Below are 22,367 nucleotides of genomic sequence, written 5' to 3' on the forward strand. Positions count from 1 at the left end.
CCGTATCTAATGACTTTTTAGCAAAGTATATTGAACAATCAAGGGAAGAAAATCAGTTAAGAGCTGAAGTGGCTGGGAGAAAAAGAACTGTTGAATTCATCCTCCAGAAAATAAGTGTTACACCGACATGATCTGTGAACCTACAGTAACTGTAGGTTACGTGTACTTTGATATCCAGATACTGGAACCTGAGTGTTGCTATTTATTAGTAATTGCTTCTGCTTTATAACCACACATAAACCATCCTCAGTGATTCAAAATAATGTTCTAATTGTCTAAAAATAGATGGGGATGCACATTGTCTCAAACAGTCACTTCTAGAAATACAGGGAGAAGCTGTAAGGCATTGAAAGCTGTTACAGGTTTTCAAATCCAATCTTGGCAAGGGGTTTTGGTCATTAGCACTGCCTCTTGTAGACATTATGGAGGCAAGGTAATAGAAATCTTTTTTATTGATTGGGGCTGTACTTCAAGAAAGGCGTAATTGCCACCCTAAATTTAATCTTGTAGATACTCATCTGGTGCCAATGTTCTGTTTTCAGTATTAATGTCTTCCTGGAACCGTTAAAGCGAATGTTAAAAATTTAGCTTCATATTGACATTGCTAACTGTGGTCTAGATTAGTATGTATTGGTAAAATATAGCAAGTATTTTTGAAGTCTGGTCCTTCATCTAAGTGTTAGTAGGAAACTGGCAAGAAGCGGCAAGTGTAATTTGCTTTTATTATCTTTTGCATTTGGGATACTATTTATATTGGATCAGTCCATAACATGAAAGGGTAAACTTCAGAAATAAAGAATCATTTATTGGAAAACAGTGGATACGTTTAAAAGCATCTTGCTGTATTATTTAGACGTAGAGAAAAACACGCTATTAACAGCTGGGTGAAAGGGAGGAGGAATTTTTCTGTGAGATATAGTTCCGACAGTTTTTCCAAGCTTTCTTGAACACTTAATTTGCAGTATTTGAAGGTGTCACAGTCTGTATTTTTATTCTTATAAATTTACGGAAAGGTCAGATCAACTCTTACGTCTAGTTGCTGTTGCAGACCTGAAGGTTCAATCAAAAATTCCCTACTTGTATCATTGTTCCCTGAAGTGGCTTCTGGAAGAGTGAGGGAATGTCAGAACTTTTGTATTTCTCCATCAAGGTACTGAGATTTTGCTCTACATTTGCTCTGAATCTTCCAGTGAGACAAATGAGAGTGCGAATGCTCAGAGCGTGGTTTGGGGTTTACCTTGCCGAACATGAGTTGCCCAAGGTGACATTTTAAACCTCTCTTTTTCCAAATTAACTTATCATTGGTGTCGTCCTCCTCTTCCTCATACTCCTTTGCCCTGTCCCCTGGTTTCCTGCTACTGCTCCATCCCAGGTCAATCCTGTAATGAAACACACAGCTCAGTCTTTGGCCACTGGTAGGTGAGCCAATGGGAGATTTCTGTAAATCTGAATTTTCAAATTAAGATGCAGATTTCTGAAAGCACCTAGATTTTCCAATATTTCACTATTGTATGATTAGAAAGCTAGTTTTCTAAAATGCTTCCACAGATGGAAGTTGTATGGCTATATGGGCCCTTCTGTGTCCTTAGCAAGTCAAACCAATAACTCACCCAGGAGCAATGTATAGCCATTCCAGAGGGCAAAGGAGAACCCAGCTGCAAAGGCAACTAAAAACCAGCATTTCACCAGGTATTGCATTGATACCTCCACAAATAAATGCTGACAAGCTAGCAACTTCAAAAACTAAAGCATTTGGCTTTAGCAGTTACTCAGCGGAGAGACACTACAGGCTGGAGCTAGTGTTGGTTAAACCTTACTGAGGTTTTTCTCTTGGTAATCACTGAAATTTCTCAGTAGAAACAGGATCTTATTTATTCATTTTTCTCTACACTGTGAGTAAACCTGCCTGTTTAAAAAAAAAAAATGGGGAGAAATGAGGAAGTTTATCTGTGCCTTCAAATTTTAATGAAAGCAGAATAACATGGTGCTAAAATTTTTATAAAATGGTCTGTACCATTTTAAAATCTTGTTGTTGTCAGGAGCAGTCATTGTGGTAGTGTCACTACAGCCACGGATCATGAATTTGAGCCTTGCCATAGACAGGTTTGAAAATAAATGTAGGTTTATTGACGTAAGAGGGTTCTTTTTTACTGTTATTATTCTGTGTGATTATATGATGGTAAAAGGGAGAGAACTAGCAATTTCTTCACACTCTATCTTCCTGAATGAATAACATGCTCAGTGCCAGATTATCAATACTCAAATGATTGTCTTCATTGTCCTGCTGTTATCTTCATCCTATGGGGAGCTGCAAAAAAGAAATGAGGATTCAGCTGCTTAAGGGACTATAGAAGGAACAGCCTCATGCGTGTACATGTGAGAAATATTATGCGCAAATGTTCAAATGATTTATTGTCGTTACTGTATTTTCTTTGGAATTTTTATATAATTATGGCAAAATCACAATCCACTTCCCATACGTTCTTCCCCCCCTCCCCTCTCCCCCCCCAATTTTGACTTAGGCAACCAAAGTTTTTATTAACCAGGGAAGGAAGAACATGTTTTTGAAAGGGATTAAGCAGTGAAATGATGAATGGAACTGTTTCGAAAGCATGCACATAAAGTGATATCATCTGGCTATGGCTGATTTCTGCTCCATCGCTTCAACAGGAAAATAGCTATATTGCTGAAATGATTCGGCTTAGGCTCTATTATTTGCGGTGGTGCTTGACAGTTATGGAGTTGGAATTCAATTTCTTTCATCTAAAGCAGGTGTGCCTTAAAAAAATCACTCTGCCACTTCTGTATAACGCATGGAGATTGTTGGCTTCTTGCCTGAAAGCATTTCAGTGTACTTATCCCATTTTCATACAGCAGAAGTCGTCCATGAATATCATCTTGGTTTAAATACATGAGTGAATTTTCTTTATCCCAAAACAAGATAATAGATGATATGAAAAGCTTTATTTTATGCTAGCACATAGATTTAAGGACCCGTTTTGAAGGGCAGTTTTATAGAAATCTATATTACAAAGCACATAAAGGTGCTGATATTAATTTATTATTCAGGACAAGAAGAAAGGTGCTCCTTAATCTTGATGTATCTGTATTTGATATGACAGGTTAACCTTGATATTAGCATCATGTCCCCAAATTTCACTTCCCTCTGACTTTAAAATACCTTACCTTAGTTTCTGATAGTGATGTATCCAGGCAGCAGTTGTTTATTTGTGAATAGTACATGGCACGTTTATTTTATATGAAAAGACAGCATAGTTCTACAGGTGTCTGCTGGGATTTAGACAGGTTTAGTTACAGTAAGGATTTGAGTTTACATGGAAAAATTGTGTGTAATATCTGGAAGAGTGATGTATATTTATTGAGGTCAACAAGTTATGTGCATGTCTGTGTCATATTACATATTTTTGTATACCTATAATACACATTTATACTAAGATTTATATCTGGATTTTAGATGTGTATATTTTTTTAGGTGTAAATATATATATAGAATCATAGAATCGTTTAGGCTGGAAAAAAACTGAGATCATTGAGTCCCGCCGTAAACTATGTCTGCCAAGTCCACCACCAAACTGTATAGCTAAACACCACATCTACACGTCTTTTGAATGCCTGCAGGTGTCTCAACCACATCCCTGGGCAGCCTTCTCCAATGCTGGACAACCCTTCCAGTGAAGAAGTTCCTCCTGATACCCAATCTAAACCTCCCCTGGGGCAACTTGAGGCAGTTTCCTCTTGTCCTGTCACTTGTTACTTGGGAGAAGAGCCTGACCCCCACCTCACTACAACCTCCTGTCAGGGAGTTGTAGAGAGTGATAAGGTACCCCTGAGCCTCCTTTTCTCCAGGCTGAACACCCCCAGTTTGCTCAGCTGCTCCTCATAAGACTTGTCCTCCAGCCCCTTCCCCAGCTTTGTTGCCCTTCTCTGGATGAGGACATATATATGCATGCTTATATAAACATTAGAATAGATTATAAAACTTAAAATGCTGCAAAAACCCTTTTCTGGTTGTTTTTTTTTTTTTTGGGGGGTAGAAATGTGGGAAGAAAATTGGAGCATATACTTAGCGCCAAACTTTAGCAGAAACCTCTAAGTATTCATGTCAGGCAGACCTGTCTGCAGTCACCCCAAAACTCCATTCTGAAGGCCTGTGTCAACTATCAAAACCTAGCAGGGAGGAATTTCGGTAGAGTGGTTTGTCCTGTGTTCATGAAACTAATGAGAGCCAAAGAAAAACGTTGTGATTTCCAAATCAGTAATGCTCTTCTGTCCCATTTACACTTGAAAAGAAGGTATATGATGCATCTTTTTATGACAGGGAAACAGCAGAAGTCCAGAATGAATGCTTCCATGCATGTTCTTTCTTGATAAGCACCTCTGAGGCTAAAAGTGTGGTCAAGTATTCATAGTGTGCACTACCAGAGGTCTTGAATCCTTTAAAGACCAGTGGTAGGCTTTGGTCATCGGTAAGATGGAACACGCATGGAGACCTCCGGGTTAGCAGGGACCTGAGCTGGTGAGTTCACCTGGTAGGGCACATCTCTGTGTGGATTTATCCGGGCATGCCTGGAAGCCCAAGCTTCTGGGTGGTTCCAGGTCTAGACTGACTACAGTGCATCAGGATGCCTCTGACTACAGCTGATGCATGAACAAGTACATGTGTTGAAGGCATTCAGTGATATGATGAAGTCACAGACACTTTTCTTGCTTAAATAGCATGAATTACTCTTACGTTCCTAAAATGTAAAACAAGCAAGCAAATAATGCGGCTGGCATACCTGTGTATCTCAATATTTGACTTTCCCTTTTTTATCTCATATTACTTCCCTTTATTTGTCAAATAATTATGAATAGGCATGTCATATTTTCCTAAAACTCCACAGATGACTAGCTTGTATATTCAAAGATGCTGAATACAGCTTGTATAGCTTGAGCACCATGATTTGTGGTTTAATGCCCCTTAATGTATAAGCGAACAAAGTAATAGTGATGTTAAGGTCATCTAACTGCAGCAAAGGGTTGCCTAAGACGATAAATTGTTTATTAAAAACATCTTGTATTTTCAGGCTGAACTGAAATCAATAGTATGTTTAATCTTTGGAAGGTAGTCACTGGGCTCATTCACAGGGAATGAATGGCCTGTTGCTGTTCAATTTACTGGTAAATTCCACTGTTAAAAATATCTATCATAAGGTTTGCCTTTCCTTAATCATTATTTTCTGTAACAGGCTACTCTTCTCAGTATCTTTATGCCTTAGAATAAATATTCAACAGGAAGGCAAGTTTAGTGCATTAATATTTAAACTGGTTTTAGGAAAACACACCATCATGATAGCTTGTAGTATAATATTACTTACCATTTGTATCTAACTAGATAACACTCTTTAGCTTAAATTAATTCTGTTGGCTTAATTAATGCTATTATTTTAATCCATTTAGAAAGGAAAAAAAAACCAAACCCCAAGGAAAGCATGATGGTATCTGATAGGACAACAGATACAACATGAAATTCAACTTTCTGGAAAACTCCATGTTGTACAAATGATGTAGTGATTGTCATTGTTCAGGACTCACGCCAAGCTGTGGTTCCACTGGAAAAGAGGTCTGTTCAGTCTGTTTTGTTTGGGTCGCCCCTTCCAGCCCTGAACAAATGTGCTCTAATGGCTGTTTTGAATGTAAAAGTCAGCAGGAGCATTTGTCTTCATGTCTGCCACGAAACTTGCTAAATTATCTGAATCTCTCAAAGAGTCAATACAAATTAAAAATAAGCAAAAGGTTTCTAAGAGAGTGATTGCTATCCTAGCAAGTTCATTAGCCTTCTGAGGAATGCTGTTGGCAGGCTTTGTTTAGCAGAAGTCCAAAACAAAGTAAACAAAAAATGTCAGAAAATGAATTGCAAATCACTTGGCAATATAAATGTAAGAACTAGGATGGAGATGATGAATAATTTGGGAAAATGTATATTGTTTCTTCAGGAATCTTAACTGCACGAAGGGGAACTATACTGAAGATTGCAGCAGAGGAAGGGGAGTATCTTGATTAAGTGAATATGGGCCATCCAGCTTTTCTAAATGCACTGGCAAAAGCAGGCTCCAGACACTGTGGAAAAAAACAAAGGACTTCTGCAGTGAGGCCTTTCTTCCCCAGCTCCCTGTTATCTGTCTCCTTAGTGTTTTCAGGTTATACTCTGAAAAAAAATTGCTGCTAAAATGAATTTTTCACTCTAATTTTGTGAGACTAAGTTGAAGACCAGAAATTAAGTTTAAAGGAGGAAATCAGACTCCTAAACTGGATAAGTGACGATCACCTTGCGTCTCCTTCCCTAGGGAAGGGGGGCTGGTGCGATTCAGCTGCATGTGCAGTCCCTCGGAGTGTCCCTTGTCAGCTGCTGCTGAGGGAAGGGGCTGCTCCGCTCCAGCTTAATTCAGGGGTTTTGACAAATTTTACATGCCACTGCTACCGTGTTGTTTCCAGTTATTTGAAGATTCATAATGCAAACAGAGCGAAGCATGGGTTTTAACTCCTGTAGCAAAACAGAGTGGTAAATCTAACAGGAGGGAGAGAAGGTTGCAGTTGACAGAGGCAAGGCTAATGTGCTCGATGCCTTTTCTTCAGTCTTCATGGAAAGGAAAGGTTAAATGTGACAAAAGGTTTAACCTGATCAGAATTAACAAGGGAATAGGAATGCAAGGGAGGGTAGGGAAGGAACTGAGTATTTAGATTCAGAAAAGTCAGATTTAAGGCCTGTTTACAAGGTTAAATGACTAGGCAATAAACTGGGATTTGAATTTATGGTATGCTATCTACTGTGCATTAACTCCCCATACAGAAAGTCTTAGTATATAAGAGGGTCTTTACATGAAGCAGCTTTTCCAGGTCAACCAGCCTCATAGTTTACGCCAGCATATTTAAAGATGTGGTTTCTAAACCAGCAGTGATTTGCTTTGGGAACTCCCAAAGGGTATGAATAATCCCAATAAACATAGTACATATCTTTAAACAAGGAAAAAAAAAAAAAAAAAGGAAAAGCAAGGGAATCACAGCCAAAGATTCAGATTAAATTGGTATCAGGAAAGTTACTAACACTACTAAACAATCGATTTGTAAGCCCTTCAAGCTTAGTAAGGGAAGCAGCCACTCTATCCAGCAAGAGCAAATACGTTTTTCACTTTAAGGAGACTTCTGATATGACCCAGACAGTCGTGCCATTAGGTATGATTCAGATGAAATAAATAAGGAGCAAGGCCTGTTTGAGAAAGTCTTCTCAAGGAATAATTTTATCAATAGTCTGTACACCCTGATTTTTCTACTATTCGCTACTTTCATTAATGTCTTAGACAACGGCACATCACATTTTTGAACAATGTCACACTTGGAGGCAGTGCAAGCACTCTTCGAATTAAAAATCTTCTTGATAAATGTGTGAAACAGCTTGAAATCCTTAAGACAAAATTAAGTGAAGACTATAAAGTTGGTGCTTACAGTGGAAAAGTCAGCTGCATGTAAGCCAAATGGGAAAGAAGGGATAAGGTATTAGCACTGTGGAAAAGACTGAGCAGGTCAGAGTGCTGCCGCAGAAAAATATAAATCTCTTGCTGTAAACATATTAATCGGGGAGTAGGGAGCCACAGAGGGGGCAGCTGCTGGGCTCTAGCCTGTGCTGGGGCTTAGCTGCAGTGCATCAGGAAGGGGTGGAGAGACTGGAGAGAGTTTAGACAAGAGTGACAGAGAAAGGGGTTTGAAACTTCATTGGTTTAGTTTAGGAAAATTGGAGAAAATCAGGCAGCAGAGACTCTATAATTGTCTGCAGACATGTAAATGTCATTACTGAAAGGACTGTGATAACTTTTCTCTGTCCCCACCAAGGTTACCCCAAGAAGTATCAGTTTTACTTTCAACACGTTGGGTTGATGTTCAGTGTTAGGAAAAACAAAATGGTGCTCTAATAATGTACTTAAATACTTGAACAATCACTTAGGTAAATTGTGACATTTCCACGACTGACAGGTTTGGAGAAGTTGCTGATTAAAGCCTGCTCAGATTGTTCACTTATACCTGATCCAGTCTGATAAATTAACTGTTGGGAGGCTATCATCCCAACTTTTTTACAGTAATATGGGCATGAATTCCTATGTTTACAATTCACTATAATTCATGCTAGTAAATGAGCTGTGTGTTGTAATATCTCTCATAATTTTGATTTTTCAGAGGGGTAGCTCATTTGTTTTCATATAATATAAGCCATGTAATTTAAACTAGGCACTATTAAATCCATCATTTTTATTACTAACTTTGATTCTAGCTTTCAGCAAGGCTCACAGATTGTGGGAAACCCGTTAATACTCTTTTATTCAGAACGTTTCCTTCTTCACATCAAAGCAATGCACGTTCATATCAGTCAGTATTTCTGCAGAACAAGCCATGAAACTGAAGAGTGCTTCAAATGGTCTTAAAAAATGTGTGATGAATCACTGCTAGAGAGAGCCATGTGTTTGCATGTATCCTTGATGGCTTGGTATTTTGGACATATATAATATGCAAAGCGTGTTTCTACTTTCTTTTTCTTTCAGGGCTGATTTACTGTGTAATAGTTTATTCATGCGAAAAAAAGAAGCCTGGTTTTTTTGATTTAATATTTTCTGATAAGTGCAACAAAATTCCACTTCATTTGTGAAATGACAAATACCATACTTCACACTTTCACAACTAGAACTATGCTCTAAAGCAATCCTGGTAATCTTGGTCTGCTGTATCAAAAAGAGCAATTCTTGACCTACCAGGGGAAAGTCTGCTGGATATAAACACCTGCAGACAATAACTCCAGTTTATCTTGGCATATTCCTGCTTCCAATTGGACTTTTGTTAATTGAGAAAATGTGCACTGTACTTTCCTAGGCTACAGCCAACCTGTTTAGTAGATTTTTTTTTTTTATATATAGAAAATTACAACACTTTCTTATCTTATCTGCATAAGCTGCATTTCAGTATTGATGTAGGAGCTGTAATTTAGTATGAGAATGTACTTGTCAGGAAAATCCATACAGAACTTTAATTCTGATATTAAAATATAATTATCATTAACAGAATAAGTGACTATCTGAGTAGATTTTAATGCTTTCTTTTAATGCATTATGCAATTGAAATGAAAATATGTTGGGTTTTGCCCATAGCCTTACAGCATAGGCAAATGACAGGGCAACCTGCCTTTTTGAAAGCTGGAGATTGTCCCAGTCAGGACATCCGAGTGGAATACTATTTGAGTTATCGGAAATGACCATGGCTTTAAAATGTGGCCCTTACAATTGCAAACATTTAAAATGTTTTGGGTGTTTGTGACTCTGGAAGGGAGAAGATTTGCTAAAGAAACAGAGGGTGCAGGGTATGAAGTAAAGCAAGAGTCAAAATAGAAGGGGAAATTCAAGTTGATATATACAGTGTTTAGGTACATCAGGCAAGATGGAAAAAAAATTTTTCTCTTTGTGATGGTGCAGGGGACAAACTGGACTCAAAGACATACACTGATGTGATGGCCAGGTCCAGACCCTCTATCAGACCTTGCAAACCATTCTCATAGCTGGACATGGCTTATTGGGTTTTTTGGGATGGTGGCGAGAGTAGTATTTGACCAACTTAATACTTCTCAAACTCATACCAAAAAAGATTTGCTGGGCTTCACTTTGCTTTTGTCAATGCCAGGAAGAAAGAAACAATTGTTTCTTAACAAGGCAATGGAAACAACTACCATAGCAAGAAGGTACAGAGCAGAACAGGTGTCACCTGTTTAGGCTGCCACCCCCCTTGGGAAGGCATGGAGATTTAGTTCCATCAGTGCTACCTAAGCACCTGCAGGAGCACCTGTTTGGTGATGGGGTAGCAAGTGCTAACAGGTGCAATAAGAGTTCGTCTTGGAAAAAAGCCTCTTATAAAGTTACTTGGAGGAGCATGGTGACCCCTCTCGGACCAGGAGAATTATTTTGGTGTTTTGCCACTTTTGGATATGTTTGTGGTGGCGTTTGATGTAGAGCTTGAGGTCAAGCTCAGCAAGATAAAGAAGGTGTCTGTGGACATCAGAAACTGGACTGGAGAAGGAATGAACAAGAGCAGTCAGTACTGGCATACCTCCTGGGTACGAGGCCTAAGGTTTCACATTGTGAACAAGTGGCAAAGTTGAGAAGGTAAGGGGGTGAGAAGCAAGGGAAGGGGTGTTTCGTGGAGAGGAGCAGGTTGCCCTTGCAACCCAGACAAGCTTCTAGGCTTGGGCTGGACTACAACCAGCTATTTTTATCCAGAGTTTTTTGTGCAGGTGGTTAGTGGATTTGGGCAGGAGCACTGTATTGAGGATGACCTTAACTACCAGAATAGACACAGCTTTTGTGGGTTTTATGTTGAAGTATTAAATCGTTCCTTAAGGGAAAGTTGTGCACAGAACTTGCATACGGGGTTATTTTGGCAGATGACCAGTCATTAAACTTCCTTTAAAATATTTTATAACCTTATTTAAATCTTTCATAAGGTTAACAAGACTTTAATCCATTTTTCTGTAAACCATTTTAGTTACATTTGATTATTTTTGTCCTTACCGTAACAGTGCTTTTGGACCTTACCTTCTTTTCACATGCCGAACCAGTATAGCCGCTTCTGCAAGCACAGACATTTGGTCTTATGCACCTGCTTCCAAATAGACATTTTTGCTCACAAAGTGCTACAAATGAAAGATAAAGTTGTTTAGAAAATATACTTATTCTAAGTCTTGTAATTAGAAAGGTTATATTTAGATGCTTTTGAAAATGTTGTGAGAAAATATATTAAGGTTCTGCAGTTTCATATGATGGAGAAAAGGAAAATAAATAAAAAAAGTATTGAGGCATTACAGATGGTTTGCCATAGGCTTTTTCATGCATATGCGTCTGTTAGGTTTACAGTTTCCTTTATTTTTTCCCTTTTTTCCCCAATGATGGGGAAAAAGAAGACTGTGCCAAAGGAATTGCCGTGGCTCAGTTGGAAATGGATCAGTGCAAGGCCTAATTTTGAAAGCCAGGATACAGTTCTGGGCATTGATAGTGGGGTCAGATTTTGCCAAATTGATTTTCTTTTGTTCTAATAGAAAGAAACCCCCTACCTGTTAAAAGTTCCATTCTTGACTTGAGGAGATACATTAAATAAGTACTCTTAAAGGTGATGTTATCACAATAAACAAAAGGGAGAATTTGGTGACCTGCACACTTTACAGCTCTGGAAACCCGGGCACAAGAACATGTAATTTCATGGTCCCACAGAATCAGTAATGAGCTGCTTATCCCAAGTAAAAAGGAATCAGAAAATCTTTTTTATCTTATCTAGAGTACCAGACAGTACTTATACAGGCCCATCTGTTTGAAGACATTCTGTTAATAAAAGAATCGGTGTTCGTTTTTGGGATTTTTTTGAGAAGAAATATCATCAATTGAATTAGCAAAATTTCAGCCACTTCTTCATCCTCATTAGCAGTTTATATTGTTTTGATGTTGTTTTGGCATAGAGGAAAGAGAACAACCAACTCATAGGGCACCAATTCAAGAAGAACACACATGTCATAGTATTTTAATTAGATCTCATGAATTAAACCTTCTATAAATATTGCCAGAATATTGTATCCTGGTTACAGGCAGTCAAACTAAATGCCTTCGAAACTAGTCAGATGTCAGAATCTACACAGAATCAGTAAGTGGCTTCTTATATTTTCTTGTGTGGCAGAGGCATATAGGAAGCTGCAAACCATGCACCATTCAGACAGACCTGAAAATAGAGTAGACACATGTCTATGTTCTGATACCATCTTCTTCATCATGAAGCAAAGTGTTTCATCAGATTTGAAAGAGTTTAATGTATCCCTATAAGGATGTCTTTTCACAGAAAAGCAACTAATTCTGGGGCTGAAGGAACAAATTTCAGAATTTCAGTTTGTTAGACCTAACTTCTGATTTTGACACAATTTGCTCATGCAGATTCTTTGTATTACGATCTGAATCTCAGAGATAGACCAGGCCAGTGAAATTTCTTTAGAAAACATGTGGTAGGAGCCTAAGCCACCCAAATGTGATTCTCAGAGTTATACTAATTGTTGTAGTGACTGTGGAAGGCTGGTGACAAGATGTTGAACAACATCTGGAATTTGTATTGGTTTTGTTCTATCAGAGTATCATGGCAGCTAACACTCGGTGAGGAGGCTGAGGTTTTGCTGGAGTAGGGAATATTAAAATCTAAATATGTGTATGGAAGTTCAGGCCTGATGGCTATGGGACAGAGGAGAAGAGCCAGACTTACTGCCTCTATACATGTCTTGAAAAGGAGGGGCTGTAAAGAGCTTGGGAAACTGCTACTCTTATGAGTAGTCAGGTGGTGAGGATTCATGCTGTGTCAAAACTACTGACCCGTACCATGTCCAGAACAGGGACGTGCAGAGACCTGCACATAGTGGTGACCTTCAGGTGCTCCTTTTTAAAAAGCCAGCTGTGCCAGGTGATCTACTGTAGGACTCCAGTGACCTGCTGTTAGCAACTTGCCTTCCCAGTAGGTAAGCTAGTTGATGCATTTGTGCTATTTTGAAAAGGTAGAAAGTACTGTTTTGTTGAAAAAAGATATTTTTTTTTTTTTAAGAAGCAAACTTGGCTTTGTTGGGTGTCTGTTGCAAAACACTCAAGACCTAGAATGGGCAACTGCAAACTTCTGAATTGGTGCTGCTTCTGAGAGGGGGTGGCCCAGGTTTGGATCCTGGGTGTGGATGGGGCAGAGGAGGAAAGGAATCACGCTCAGGCTAGAACAGTGTGCTCATCCTCTGCCGACTGCTGCTTCAGCTCCTCCACAAACTGAAAGAACTCAGATTTAGAACTGGAAAAAATCTTAAGAGTTTTGTTTGCAGGAACAAAAATGCTTCCCCACAGGGAGGGCATTGTCAGGGGAAGGGGCTCCCTGTGCTGACATCAGTTTTGTTCTACGGTATAGTAAGCTGGAAGAGAGAGAAATGTGTATGATATTGCTGTTATCCATTTGATAGGAACTTGGGCAAGGGGAAAATGGAAGCTGATTCTCCCTTCAGCTTGGTAGTGGATAAAAGAAGAACAGGTAAGATAAAGAGAGATGGACTCTTCTGGGGACCCCTGTAGCAGCTGGGGGTGTTCTGGTATGCATGGGCAGAACAGGCATTAGATAATGTACCAGGCTTTTTTTCTGTCTGTGGTTTCTTTGATTCTCAGTTAATGCAAACAAATAAGAAAAAGGAAAAATTTCTTCCTTTTTTTTTAATCCTTTGCTACCTGCCTGTCTCTCCCTCTCCACCCACTGCTTCCTGCTGTAGTGCTCAGAAAAACAAGAGCTCAGTTAGGAGAAAAGTTAAAAACATTTGGAAGAAAATTGGAATTGAAATCACAGAGGATAATAACATAGCTGAAGTTCAAATGAATATTTCATAAATGTATTTACAAGGGATGCTAAGCCACTAAACACTAAAAATGACACGGGCTATGTATGCATTATCCTGTACAGATTCAGCAAAGAAAGTAATTTAATAAGCTAAGCTTACGTTAAAATTATAATCAATAAATGCCCATTATAGAAAGAGATTTATCCCTGGGTGTTAAAAGAACAGGGCTACAATTTGCATGCAAACTACATTCTGTTTTAAGATTTTTCTTTTTTTAAGGTTTGAAAGGGTTACACAGGAAAGGTAGAAGAAAGCCTGTCTGAGATGTTGTTCAAGGCACAGAGAGAGAACGAGGAGGAATGTTGAGGAAATTATACGGCTATAAGCTTGACACTTATAACATGCAAATAAAGAGAAGATATTCTGAAGGGCAATGAGGAGCCAGTATGGGTTCAATAATATTAGAACAGAAGATAGCAGCATGAATTTTAATGATGAAGATCCTTCACAACTATAACCTTCTTATACTTTATAATTAATTATTAGAATTATACCTTGATCCTGAATTCAGAGCCTTAAACAATAGACTTATATCCCTGGCCAGAAGCCTTCTGACTTTACTGGGTTGTGTTTTGGCTATATCTGTCAGGGTAATCAGGTTGTACTGTCAGGTCTTCACTCCTTTGGTCTAATGTTTCTTTCCTAGCTCAAGAGAAAGAGAGATGTGAGTTAATCCCACAGGAGGCAACGGGAAGCCACAGGCGTGGTGCTTTAGACTGGGTATCCCATACGAATTGGGAAGAAAATCACTCATGGGAAAAGATGGTGATCCTGGGATACCGTTTCTCTGTTTTCAGATAGGGAATTTTTGGAATATTTGTGCTGCCGTCATGAAAGTTAAAAACAGAATCAGACAGAGAAAGCTTCTAATGGAAGAAGCCTAATCCATAAAGCTGCTGGTTTCTGTAGTTGAGATAAGTTGAATATTTCGAACGACGTTTTTTAACCTGTCTTTCCAAAAGGGAATTTCCCTACATTTGCAATACAGTCTGAAACTTGATTGTTACTCCTTAAACTATGACCATCAAAGTCACAGGTATTTATCAAGGATAATGTGTGTATTCCACCATACACCTGATTTGTTGGGACAAATGACTTATTTTACTGATTCTCTTTTGGAAGCTGTTCTGTTCAGTTACAGATGAATGGGGAGGAAAACTACTCTCCTGACTGACCTCTTTATTTACAGTCTGATAAAAGATGACCATTATGTTTTATCCCTTACCAATGTCTTCTAAAAGTCTCTACTTTTACTCTTGTGAAATTCTGTGATTTAGTTGTAGCCAGAGAAAGGTGAAACCGTAAGAAAAATACAGCCTGCACAGATGCCTCTGGAATGTCATTGTGAGTTGGATTTAGCATTAAGAAATTAATAATTCACTGCATTGCATGGACATTGTACATCGTTGCAAAAGAGCCAAAGTTTTTGCTTGTATGATTGCATCTCCAAAATGTAGCAGACTTGTTCCAAATAAGTTCCTCAACCTGTGGTAACTACTTCTGATAATATAGTCTGCTCTTGCTCCCTGAGGTATTTTCACAATACTCTAGACATAAAATTATTCAGACTTAGACATTGCCAATCTTCATTGCAACAGAACTGAAAATCTGTTCTAGGTTATTGTCAATGGTGGTGTCTGCTGAGAGGTTGAAGCATTTTGGACTATCACTTGTGATAGAGATCTACGACCTTTTTTCCTGGTGAAAGTTGGCAGGAGAATCTGAGACTTCTGTATTTGCACTTGTAGGTATTTAAATTAATTATTAGGAACCCAAATGCAGAGAATGTCATGTTTTGCTTTTTCTGGTTTTACAGAAGACTGAAGAGAGAAGATTTAAAAAAGACTGTATTGTGGCAGCTATATCTACTGCTGCCTCCAAACGTCTTCTTGAACTGTCCAGGTAGGTTTAGGCCTTTGTAAGTTAGAAACTGCACTGATGAAGGTAGCCTGTGACTTCTTAATAAAGACAGATCAAAAGTACGTGTCGAAGATAATTTATCAGTACTTGTCTGTTGTCTTTTTTGTTGGCTTACTGGCCTACTCTGGCTAGCTATCTCGGTATAGAAGACTGAAACAATTTTTTGAGTCTTAGAAATGTCCAGAAAATAGTGGTGGAAGTTTCCACAGATCCTTTGGTTTAGTCACCCTACTAGAAGTGTGTGAGAAAGTTAATGAGGAAAAGAGGTTCAGTGTGTAGGTGAAACCTGTATCTGCATTTCCATTGCTGCCACCCCTATACGGGCAGCTGTGTGAATGCACAAGTTGAAAACAAAGAATGAAGCTGGGTTATTGAACCTCCTCCTACCCTTGAAAAAGCCCCAGAGAAACAATCCAGCTCGATTTGCCTCTGGACATGGGAGGAGGTACAGCGATTGCTGAGAAATGTTGTCACCTGTATTGTTACTTGCAGAGCGAGATGGAATTTTTGCATGATGAAATGGAAACAAATTAGATTAATAATATACTATCTATTAATTATTGCATTTTTATAGTATAATAATTTCATGTGCAATGTAAAAAGAATATGTAATGTTTTAATATAATATATAAGAATAATATAGGTTATGAAATAATATTTGAATAGCATGAATAATAGGTTGCTACTTTCTTATCTTATAATGTGGATGGTTTGGTCTGTTGTTGAGTTTAACAGCCAAAGTCTGTAGTTAAAGTGGTGTAAATCAAGGCCTCTCTCAGCCTTCTTGTTGATACCATGGCAAAGCGCAGAATTAGGGCACACGCATCCACATGCAGGTAGGGGGTGATGAACACAAGGAAGCCTCGGGAGCTTAAATTGAGGTGTGTAATTTGGTGCAGAGGGGAAGCACAGAGGAGCAGAGTAATGAACCAAGCGCCTCCTTGCCAGCAACGCTCTGGCGTTGGCAGAGCGTGTGGATTTGGCCCACTGTTTGTGTGCTTCTGGGAGGTGGGAAAGAGGCCATAGTAACACAAGAGCAACAAGATGATGTTACCAGGGGCTGGTTACAGTCCCCTCTGCTGCTGCTAACAGCCTGTGTCAGTGCCAGAGCTGAGGGGAAGGTGAGCGCTGCTTTGAGCAAGGGAGGCGTTCAGAAGGCTTTTTACGTTCAGATAGATAAATACATTTTTTCCACTGAGTTCTGGATTTGGGCAAATAGCCTTCCATTAAAACTCAAAACCAGACTTCTTTTCAGAGGTTACACTCTATGTGAAACTTTACACCTAACATCTGTGAGGATGAAGAGTTTCTTGTTCCCCTGCTTCCTCCCTGCCTCACTGTGAATACCCCGGAGCAACATTATAAGACCTCAGCATCTGCTCTCTGACAATACTCTTCTCTTTTTATATTTAAAAAAAACAGAAATTCTAACCGCTTGGTGTTTATTTGGGTTTGCTCTGGGACCTAAGAGTTTCAGCCAGTTCCTTTTGGACAAAAACCTGATTTAACTTCCCACTACAGTGAAAACATGCGAAAAAACAGTAAAATCAGAGTGACTAACAATTGAATGGATTTGTAGCAAAGTTTCAAAGTTAGATAGATATGTAAAATATTCCCTAGGCTTGTGTGCCTGCGTAGGACAGCAGAAATTGTTAATGACAGTGTAAGCCTTACTTGCCTTTCACAGGAACAAGCACGATTTGTTTATTTAGTTAAAAAAACTGAAGCAAGAATATGTCATCAACTAATAAATAACTTTAAACATTACTGTGTTTGAACTAGAAGACAGCTGGCACAAAGAAACAATTACACAGCCATTGGGATTTAACTGACAAAAGATTTCCATAAGTAATTATGCTTTGCAAGTGGGAGAGGAAAGAAAGATTGCCCTTTAAAGGAGATAACGCCTTGATATTTTCCTCATGCACTTTTACTGTAAAGCCAATAACATACACAAACTGCAGTGACCCTGTATGTAACAGGCAATAACAGGTCTCTTCCTATTCCAGATCTTCCAGCCCTTCCACGTGCAAGTACTTCCAGCCACCTCGGTGGTCGCTCTGAACCCACAGCGTTTACAGGGCTGGACTCTTAGAATTTCTTTCTGTGCTTAATGCCATCTGGGTATGCAGAATGAGCTACTCAGTTTCCTTTTCTCCCTGACCCCCCCTCCCTTTTTTTTTTTAACCTTAAATTTATTTCATTTAAAGACGATTAATTTTGTCTGACATGTTGAGCTCAGCGTCCACACATGTAAAAGATGAGTCAGGTCTCTCTCACACTGATGTTGAGTCCAGAAATGTTTCTGGAAGTAATAGTTCTACCAGCAGCATAAGACAGTTCTGGCAAATAAGATGTTATCTTACTTGTTATGGTTGTTAGCCATCACAACAAATCATCTTATGGTTGCCTTTACATGTAATAAAATCATCTAGGTTGGGAAAGACCTTTAAGATCATAGAGTCTAACCATAAACCTAACTCAATATACACATAGTAGAAAATTTAAGGAGTAAAGGTCTCCAGTGCAACGTGTGTGACTACAAAACTGTAGTAATTAAAGCAGCACTTACGAGTCTGGCACAGCATTCCTACCCATCCTTCAGAGCACTCGCAGATGTTTGGACCTATACATTCTCCACCGTTCAGGCATTTCTGCAGGCAAACAGCTGAACAGATTGACATGAAACAAGTGAGAAGAGGTACGTGATGTATCTGGATGTTCCAGATCTGTTTGAAAGGTGACCTGCTAGGTTTTATTCCATATGGCTAATTTGTAAAGAATGCATTCTATTCATCAGATAATCGGTGTTCAGGATTCTTTGTTATTTCTCCTTAAGAACTGGATCTTTGATGTCTGTCTATGGGGAGCTTTGCTATTTCTAATGCTCAGCTCACCATCAGCTAAGAATGCTCTCCATATGATATATTCATATGTGTTATATGCATACTATGCATTCCATGTTAGAAATAAATAGATTCTCATAGTAAAGTTTGATAGGTTTATTGCTTATGTTATTTCTTCAGAGACCCTGAAAGAGAGAATGCATGTTTTGGTGTATATGTGTGACATACACATGCTTCCTTCAGAATTTCTGAAAAAAATATGAATATTATAATTTCAAAACACTGGTTCTGAAATCACATTTACTGTCAGGACCCAAAGGGTAAAAAGCCAATATTTTAATCTGGTTTACATACAGTATGTCATCTTGATTATGAATTTATTCAGTTTATCTGTCAACATCATGGTAATGAATAGCCACGTAAGGAAAAATATTCCTTGAAAATATTTTAGGGTGAGAGGTTTTTTTTTTTAATTACATTTTTATGTAACTGTAGTCAGATCTGGTAGAGTTACAGAGTAAGAACACATCATTCTCCAAATTATTCACCAAAATGTATCTGGTGACCTTGAGAGTATATCAGTTTGGGAGGCTTTATAGCAGGCTTTAGATAGTTCTGTGTTTTGAAATATGGCATTTCTCTGTAAAACCTAACAAAATATGTGAAGCTGTTGAAACATAAAATCAATGCTTGAAGTTTAGTACTATGAAAAAGAATTTCCATAACAAGATGTATAACAGACAGCTGCATGAAGCAGAACCAGGGTTCCCCGACACAGCTTTTTTGCTCTGCAAGCATCCAATGTTTATAGCATTTTGTATTACCTGTGCTTAAAATGGTTTTCTTCAAACTGTTGAAGTAGCAAAACAGGTTCTATTTGCTATGTTGTAATCTTCTCTTAATGTTAAAAAACAATTGACGTTGACTAGCCTAAGTAATAATGATCTGTTTGATGGGCAGTAGAGGTGCTTACGTTTATTACAGTGCTTTCCCCTCCAGCCAGATGGGCAGTCGCAGACGTTTGGGCGTACGCATTTCCCTCCGTTCATGCACGTGGGCTCACAGACACCTGCAGGTACACATCAAAGAGAGAACGCGGTAGCTGGGAAATGAGGGAAGACTTTACTAGGGACTTAGTTGCTTCCTTTCAGAAGGTTCAATTGCTTGTAATTAAAACCCGGAAAAGTAATTTGGATTTGAGAATCTGAAACACAGAGGCTTGATAGCTCCCATAAATCCTTCTGGAAAATGCTGCGCCTTGTGTGGAAGCTCTTTCAGGGAAGCTCCAGTAAGAGCTGCCTCACCAGAAAAACAAGAGAGGCATTAATTACAATGATTCTCAGTAAAACAAATAAGAAATTTTCTGTGGCAGCTGTGGACAGACCAAATACTTGTTACAGCTTTCACTTTACTGATTGGAAAACATGCTCTCAGATGTTCATTTGGATAAGAAAAGGCTTGAAGAGGATAGATTGTTTTCACATAATTCTGGGAATATTTTTTGCATTCAACCAAGCATAAAGACTAAGTAGATCCATTCCTCCATTGCCTTTTTGCACCGTTATTTAAGGTACTTACCTTTTTACTTTATTCTTTCATACAAATAAGATGTGAAAGCTAAGTTGTTCTTTGAACTGCAGGAAAACATTATTTTTATTTTTTTTTTAGATTTCATTAGAAACCTAAGTGTTAATTTTTGTGTCTCGGATTAAGCCTGCATTTATCAATACTCCTGTTTTACAACATTCAACAGTAAAATCTCATTGTTCTGGCAAGTGAAACCTCTGCAATCCCAACCTGCTTTGATATAGGTGGATTGCACAGGCAGATAGCCAAGGGCCTCATCTCCTGTTTCTCCTCGCCTATTGCAGTAAGTGTAGGAAGGACCCATCAGAGGCAGTGTACTTTAGAAGCATGGCAGTGCTGCTACGATGGGAGTGGGAATGATTTACCTTTTACATGGAAGAAGGTATTTGATAACTGGGTAGAAGACAATAAGGCCATATTACATAGCAAGTGGTTAAACTGGAGCATGAAAGTCAAGTCAGGAGGAGACCGACAATGAAGGCTTGAGAACACGAGTGTCACATGGCTCCTGCCATGTTTAAAGCTTCATAGGCACAGTGCAATTTTCCAGCGATTTGTTATCAACTGCCTAATCAGCACCAGTCCTCCATGCTTGCAGAACCGGGTGGCTGCTGCACACCTAGCCCTTCCTCAATAGGGCGCAGGCTACTTGCTCCTGCAGGCACTGAGGGGGCTGACAGCTGAGACGTAGCATTACAGTGCCTTTATTAGCCTTAAGGTTGTGATGTGTTTTGACACATCAGCAGTAAGAACAGAACTTGAATACTAATGCTATCGCAAGTCTGATTTTCAAGTCATTGCCATGTACAGGACTCTGAACCTACCACAGCCCCCTCTGACCTTTACTGTAGAACGTGGAATCCTGCAAAGAGCCTCAAAATAGGAATGATTAGTAAAAAACAGCATGCAAAAATAAAGCGACTGTTATTTGATGGAAGAATAACCTTCTGTTCCTCTTTTAGGTATGATCAAGTGTTTTTAGATAGGTAGATTTAGGTTCGCTAATTATTCCTCTGATGTATTGACATATTGCTTTTGTGGCTTTTGTGTCCTGGTGTATTCAGTGCCAATGCTGCTGCACTGGCACTTTTAGTGCTATATTGCTGCTCTTGGTTGGCTGCTACATTTGCATTTTGTGCTGTGCCAAGCCTCCTGGATCTCTTAGCATAGTGACCTGCCCTCAGGCAGGTCAGACTTAGCCACATTCATAAGGGCTGCTTGGATCCAAGCCCTTAAACCGGCGTCCTCTTTTTCCTTCTTTCTCCACCTCTCCTGATCCATGCTATAGTCTTGGTCTCTGCTTACTAAGGCTGACGGGGATCTATTGTTCTTGCTGAACTATCAAAAACTAGTGCTGCAACCACTAGTTAAAACCTAGATGAGTTCAAAGTGTCATGGAAACCATAACTCTGAACTAATTTTTGATTTTCCCTCTTTCTTTTTCTCTCCCTTTTGATCTCACATCTCCAATACTGGACTTCTGACCCACAATCTTAAGTTGTGTTGTGTTTGACTGCCTGTTCCGATTATAAAACAGCTCAGATACTCAGCATTTAGAAAAGATGACCCCAAACCAAAATACATGTTTCTAGACTTTAAATGACCTTACGCTTTTTGATATTTGCAGACCATAGTGTCCCCAATGCTAACCTGCCGTTCCAAAATCAGTTGAAAATCTATAAGTTTGTTTTTGAGATCACATGAAACTTGGACAATGTCTTTCCCCCCTGCCCCTTAAAAAGTAAAGCCAAGAAAAAGTAACTAGGGACACAGTAGCACTTGTTCAAATGAGTATTTCTTATTTATTTTTGTTCCTTACATATCCTCTGTTTTTTTAACCTTATCCAAACAATTATGTTTTAAGGCATTCCTGGTTGTTTTGTACTGACAGCAGAGTTTTGTAGGCTGTAGAGCAACAGACCCTTCAATTACAGGGAAACTAGTCTGATTTTTCATTAACTTTGTTTTTGGTTTGTGAATAACTGAACTTGTTCCTGCTCAATTTGCATTGTAATTCAGCAAAACTTTAAGCAATGACTGAGGCCCAGTCTTAGTCTGAGTAAAACACATGAGTCTGAGTAAAACTTTCAACTTGGGATCTATTTCGCTCTTTTTTCAGCTGCCTTAGAAATGAACAAGCAACTATGAAAATACAGTGTGAACTTCCTTTGTGTTGTTTATTGCTCATGGCATCTCTCACATCAGTGATAAATCCAAAGGAGTTCAATTCAAAGCAAACTACGGGAAGTACCAAAACTGTTCTGAACTGGGAGGGCAATTCTGCCTGCTGGCCCTCCAGGGCAGGTACTTTCTCTTCTTACTAGGGAATTCACCAGCACCTCTGTGTCAATGAATGCAGTGTTATCTCTCCCCTTTTCCTGTCTGACTTCTCCACCTTGTTCTCCCTTTCTTTAGCTTGCTTAAATACAATTCCATCTCAATACCCATCAGACAGACTTCAACGTTTGTTGATGATAACTAGTTTGGATCCTTTCTAGTCCCACTCCTTGGCCTCTGTGGAGGAGCTCCAATTT

General features: G+C 39.0%; 1 protein-coding gene across 1 annotated transcript in view; it reads right to left on the reverse strand.

The window, feature by feature from the left end:
- Positions 1-498: 498 nt before the first annotated feature.
- The window catches only part of LOC102057892 (von Willebrand factor D and EGF domain-containing protein-like), a 185,830-nt gene continuing 163,961 nt past the window's right edge, over positions 499-22,367 (reverse strand). The window contains exons 26-29 of the mRNA XM_014285420.3: positions 19,220-19,315; positions 17,973-18,068; positions 10,626-10,723; positions 499-555 (exon numbers count right to left, since the gene is read on the reverse strand). Of these exons, the coding sequence (XP_014140895.2) occupies positions 499-555; positions 10,626-10,723; positions 17,973-18,068; positions 19,220-19,315 (347 nt within the window). The remainder of the gene's footprint in view (positions 556-10,625; positions 10,724-17,972; positions 18,069-19,219; positions 19,316-22,367) is intronic.

The sequence above is a fragment of the Falco cherrug genome, chromosome 8, assembly GCF_023634085.1.
Source record: "Falco cherrug isolate bFalChe1 chromosome 8, bFalChe1.pri, whole genome shotgun sequence".
In the NCBI taxonomy this organism is placed as follows: Eukaryota; Metazoa; Chordata; class Aves; order Falconiformes; family Falconidae; genus Falco; species Falco cherrug.